Source organism: Abramis brama (genome assembly GCF_963993115.1).
Source record: "Abramis brama genome assembly, chromosome: 1".
Lineage (NCBI taxonomy): Eukaryota > Metazoa > Chordata > Actinopteri > Cypriniformes > Leuciscidae > Abramis > Abramis brama.
In genome coordinates, this window is record NC_139963.1 from 75,785,786 (window position 1) to 75,791,785 (window position 6,000).

Sequence of the window (6,000 nt, forward strand, 5' to 3'; positions counted from 1 at the left end):
GTTAGACGCGTATGTCCACAGAGCTGCCCTGTGGCGTAAAAGTTACTTTTGCTCCCCTAACAAGGGAGGTCCAGTGTCTAAGCAAAGGATGAGCAGTGGGTGGTTGAGACTATCTCACTTGCTTATGAGGCGGCTGGACAGCCTTCTCCTTTGGCTGTCCGGTCGCACTCTACGAGGAGTATGGCGGCCTCTAAGGCCCTTATATCAGGAGTTTCGTTACAGGACGGTTGTGATGCGGCAGGCTGGTCCTCACCGCACACTTTCGTCAGGTTCTACTCTCTGGATCTAGACTCTGCTCCAGGGTCTCATGTTTTGTCATCCTAGTGCTGCTCTTTATGATTTCACACAGGACAGACATTTGTAGCTATGGAGGCGTTGGTATAGACGTTCCCATAGCGTCAAACTCGACGCAACGCGAGTTCCCTTGAAAGGGAACGCTCCGGTTACGACTGTAACCTCGGTTCCCTGAAGAGGGAACGAGCGTTGCGTCACCTTGCCATATCTCCTTCATGCCTGTCAGCACGACTTCAGACTTTACTAAGCTGTTGTTTTCTGCTTCAGGCCGGCTTTTATAGCTTCCTGGTACGTGACGTCACCCGCCTCTGACGTCCCGCTACACCATTGGACTGATTTTACATGTGCTTCAAGACGTCATCACGCAAAGCGTTCCCATAGCGTCAAACTCGACGCAACGCTCGTTCCCTCTTCAGGGAACCGAGGTTACAGTCGTAACCGGAGCGATTTGAAATGGGTCTACAATTTGCTAGATTATTATGATCTAATTGTAGTTTCTTAATGAGTGGTTTTATAACTGCCAGTTTAAATGTTCTTGGAACATGACCTAAAGATAAAGACGAGTTAATAATATTGAGGAGAGGCTCTTCCACTACAGGTAACACTTCCTTCAGTAGTTTAGTGGGTATTGGATCTAATAAACATGTTGTTGTTTTTTTCTTTCTAATAAACATGTTTACATAGTCTTTACAAGAGTGTGGAACTTTGCATCACTATGCTGTGACAAAATATGTTGGCGTGTAAAAATACACCAAAAGATTTAAGCACAACTATTTACACACATACTAAGTATGAGAATATCTAACTGTATATTGCAGATTGTGAACATTCCATTATCTGTTTATTTGGGGTCAGAGAACACCATTAGCTCATACATCTCTTTGATTTTGTGCTGGATGTAAAAAATAAAGGTATTAGTTAAAGGGATACTCCACCGTTTTTTCATATTAAACTATGTTATTCCCTTAACTAAGACGAGTTGATACCTCTCTCGTCTCAGTGCGTGCACTAAATCGCTCTGTCTTGCGGCGAAACTTTGTTAGCCCAGTTCATTCAATATGTGCCAAGCAGAGAAGCTACCAAACACCTCCACGTTTTCCCTATTTAAATACAGTTACTCGCGTAGTGTAACTCGACCTAGGACGGTGACACAAAACAAAACGTTGCGCTTTTCTAAGCGTGTAAAATGGATAACTATATTGTATGGCGAAATACCATAGCAAGTGCTTGGAAGCACTTCGACTTCGGCGCATTGGTTCCCATTGACTTCCATAGTAGGAAAAAATATATACTATGGTAGTCAATGGGGACCGAGATCTGTTTGATTACAAACATTCTTCCAATATCTTCCTTTGTGTTCAGCAGAACAAAGAAACTCATACAGGTTTGGAACAACTTGAGGGTGAGTAAACGATGATAGAATTTTCATTTTTGGGTGAACTATCCCTTCAAGTACAAAAAAAAACAAAAACAAGTGCTGCACAAACATTTACAAGTTTGTCAACTGTTGCTTGCCCTTGGTTTTTGTCCTGTGCAGACTGAACCAGACAGCGAGGGAGTGGACCGTCAAGGATGTGAAAGCGACCTTTCAGCACACCAATCACCCGCTCTGTAAGGACGACAACAACAAAAAAGGAGCGCTTTTGTAAATTGACTTTTCAAATAAAACGGCATTACAATAATCATTACAATAATAAAATAATAATTTACTTACCAATATGAATCCGGATGTTTGACTTCCTACGAGACATTTCCACCTCTCTCCCAGGTAACTGCTTCCTCCCTTTTGTGAATGATGGTGTTATCAGCTCGACACAGAGTAGGGCAAAGTCATCCTGGAGTGTAAACCCCCTGTCTGCCAATATCTAGAGATTAAAAAAAAATCCACCATAATATTGCATTGTATTTACTTTGTTCTGCTTTCTCACCAGAGGGTGGTGACATGACACCCTAATCAAATTACATGAATGTGGTTAGTTGAGATACACGTAATTCCAATTTTACCTGATCACCTGGAGAATGGTACACTGAGGACAGGAATCCTGACTGTCGAACAATATGCACATCAGAGGCCCTTCCTCCCCATCCATTTGACAAAAATGTAATGCTGCCAGATGGACTGCATGCTATTAAATATTTCACTGTTGTCCATTTCTTGTAGTTAGAGTATGATTTTGCTCTAAGAAAGGATACATAATAGCAATGACATAGCCTTTTATTTTAATATGGGATGTGAGAGTGTGTAAAGACATTTCTTGTGACACTCACCTAGCTTTAAGGTTGCTGGGGTACTCTGTCCTGATTTCAAAACAATCTATGATTGCTGTGAGTCGTGGGAACTGGGCCTTCATTTCTGGAGGTATCATTGAAAAACATTCCCTATCAGGCCAGTGAACTAAAAAGGAAATTTTCCCATACATCAGGTCAAGCCATCGGATAAAAATTTGCCTGACAGTTGTTTGAGGCATTTTCAGAACGTGACTTAAGAAAAAAAAGGATGGGTTTTGACGTAGTTTTATCAGTGTAATAAACAGCTGGTCCCGCGGTGGAAGGGAGATGTAGCCTCGTCTCTTCACGAACTGATTAAGAAATGTAAATAGGCTCAAAAACATCGTCCAGCTGAGTCCAGTCATCTGTCGGCGCTTTCCATCATTTCCCTCCACAGAATAAGATGACAGGTAGTTCCTTGACTCACGCATTTCATCAGGGACATCGTCAGCATCATCGTTGTCAGCTGGGCAATGGCCTTCATCGAGAACTAACGAGAAGAATAAGTTGCTTTAGCCCGCACATCTAACCCCAATCCAGCTTTAGCCTGACCATCTTAAAGGTGGTATCAGTGATCACTGATACCACCTTTAATACAATCTCAACGAGTGCATGTCATTTAACTTACTTGTAGGTAGATCTGGGCTCACAGCAGTCGTTTTTGCCACCTTGCGTTCGAGAAGGGATGACGTCTGCTCACGTTTCCTGGCGTGTTTATACCGATTTAATTTCTGGTTTGGGTCTGCCACAGTACGGTGAGGAAATATTGTGGGCACAAAATCCGGGTGCAGGGGTTCTTTAACATGGCTTCCTGGAATTGGTTTAACATTGTAAAATACCGTTTCAATACATGCATATGAAAACTAGGCGGTATCCTAGCTGCCTAGCCATAGCTAGATGCTATCTAGCACTAACTGGCTTAGCAGCTAGTTGGTATGGTAACGAAATTAAAGCCAGTAACTAGCTAGTACACTACTTCATGTTAGTTTGGGGGGATGAATTAAATAATCGGCTTACCTGTTATGAAATGTTTCCCACATACATATGTGTGAGGGGTCTTTGGGTCCCATAACCCTCCATCTGCTGCTTCCCTCTTTATCGCCTGAAGCCATAACATTCTTCTTTCCGCTTGTTTTATTCGGCATGGTAAAGGTATAAATTTTAAACCAGGGCTTTTACAAACATTTGAGGTGCAGCTCACCACGCAACAACTTTTGGGCATGTTATTTTTGTTCTTCAGTTACCGGAGTAAACAGAATTCAGATTGTGTCTGTTGAGCGAGTTCTGTTCTCAGGGGAATCCGTTAATCCATTTGTTTTCCCCCAAAAAGGGGCGTTACCCTTCGATGACGCAAAAGTAGCGTTGGTCTATGTACGAGTCATAAGAAGCATTCATTCAACTGATTTGTTCAAAACGGCAGATTCGTTCTGGAACTGAGCAACTAGGTCACTGAATCACAAATACACATAACTCTTTCTGTGGCTTGTTTGGAACTATTGTCATTGGAGAAATAGAGCAAAAACAGAGAATATTTGGAATATTATGTCTAAAATGTCACATCACAATATTCACTCTTTGTTTACTGAACTGTTTTATAAAATCATTATCACATTTGCAATCACGCCAATATTCTGAAAATATTTTTCAATATCATATGTTATAATTATAAAAATAACTCATACTAGGGCAATTTTTCCACCACATTTTGAATTTTGGGTGCATATTAATTCTGCTGGCATTTTGCCCCCAACCCCCTGATAACATATAACCCTGCTTTAAGAAAAACATAAAACACGACAAAACATTAACAGTTTTCTATGTTGTTTTTTGTCATTGGCTTTAAAGCATGATTGGAAAGAAATGTGGCAAATCTTATGGGTGGTGATGGCGCAGTGGATAAGACACATGCCTTTGGTGTGAGAGACCCGGGTTCGAATCCACTGTGAGACACCAATGTGTCCCTGAGCAAGACACTTAACCCCTAGTTGCTCCAGAGGCGTGCAACCTCTGACATGTATAGCAATTGTAAGTCGCTTTGGATAAAAGCGTCAGCTAAATGAATAAATGTAAATGTAAAATGTTATACAAAACATATGCCATCATTAATTATCATTTGAATATTGACAACATTAAGCTACATTTGAAAACATAATTGTGTATAAAGAGGCATGCTGTTGTGACCAATATTCTCTCTAGATTTAACGATAGTCAAATTAACAATAACAAACAGGTTAAACAAGCCTTACTTTTAGACGTGGTGAATGAAGTTCGACTGTTCGAGGTTGTGATGGTCGTCCGATATCCCTTGCCAGTTATTATGCGTACAGCAAATCTTCTTGTATGAATATGGTCAATTTTAGTGTTTATATCCAAAAAGAAACGATGCTGGGAGATGGTTTTGTATTTAGCGCGCTCACCGCGATGTATGTTTTTTCTGGGCTTGTGCAGCGTCACGCAATCGTGCAGAATCTGATGACTGGCGTCAATGGTTCCGTTGCTTTCATTTTGTTCATCAATTGATGTTGCAATGATTTATATAAAAAAATGTATATCAAGTCATTCTCGAGTCATACAGTTCAAGTCAAGTCAAGTCTCGAGTCATTGGATCTCAAGTCAAAGTCAAGTCGAGTCATTTTCTTAATTTAGTCAAGCAAGTCTCAAGTCCTTAAATTTGCGACTCGAGTCCCACATCTCTGGTAACAGAAACAGAACACAAGAATAAAGCAGAACTGATATATGATATACTGAAACACAACATTTCAATCAGTCTCTGTAACTGTCATACAAGGCATCAACTTTACAACCTAGCAACAAACAATACATCGTAACACACACACACACACACACAGAATGTGTCAGACAGTAACACATTTTTCACTCATTTGGTTTTGTATTCACAATCAATTTTAATTGAATCATTGTTCAAGACAAAAATAATAATAATGCAGTTCTCAACAAAGACTAGATAAAAAAGTATATACTTGAAACTAAGAGTGGTTGAAAATAAGAATAGATCAAAATAAAAAGCACACCACATTTCAAATGAAATTCCAGATTTTCGTATATAGATAGTTTCCAGATAGATTTTCTGGGTATGATTTTGGACTCTCGAGCTCATCAGAACAGAGTATCCAGTCCATTAACGATACACTGGCCTCTTTTGTGAAGAGCGGTCGCCCTGAAAACGCTTCAGAGACTCTTGGGTCTGATGGCAGCTGCCGACTGGGTTTGCTGCATGTGAGACCATTGCAGCGACGGTTACAGAGTCATGTAATGGTTACTGACATGGTGTCAGGAATTCAGAAGCTGGGACTACGCCATCTTCCTTGCTTTGCTTATACCTTCAACCTCATTGTTCAGAGGGCAGCTGAAGAACATGACGTGTTGGCAGACATCCGTAGCAGAGCCAGGAGACTGGTGACTGGTGAGCAGCACTAA

At 40.8% G+C, this 6,000-nt stretch overlaps 1 protein-coding gene across 1 annotated transcript; it reads right to left on the minus strand.

Annotated features, from left to right (window-relative positions):
- Positions 1-1,299: 1,299 nt before the first annotated feature.
- LOC311096096 (uncharacterized protein) lies at positions 1,300-3,901 on the minus strand. The gene is made up of 5 exons (XM_084135060.1): positions 3,191-3,901; positions 2,563-3,052; positions 2,299-2,473; positions 2,009-2,159; positions 1,300-1,903 (listed from the first exon to the last, which is right to left on the minus strand). The coding sequence occupies exons 2-5, from the start codon at positions 2,991-2,993 to the stop codon at positions 1,743-1,745; spliced, it is 918 nt and encodes a 305-aa protein (XP_083991186.1). The 5' UTR covers positions 2,994-3,052; positions 3,191-3,901; the 3' UTR covers positions 1,300-1,742.
- Positions 3,902-6,000: the final 2,099 nt, after the last annotated feature.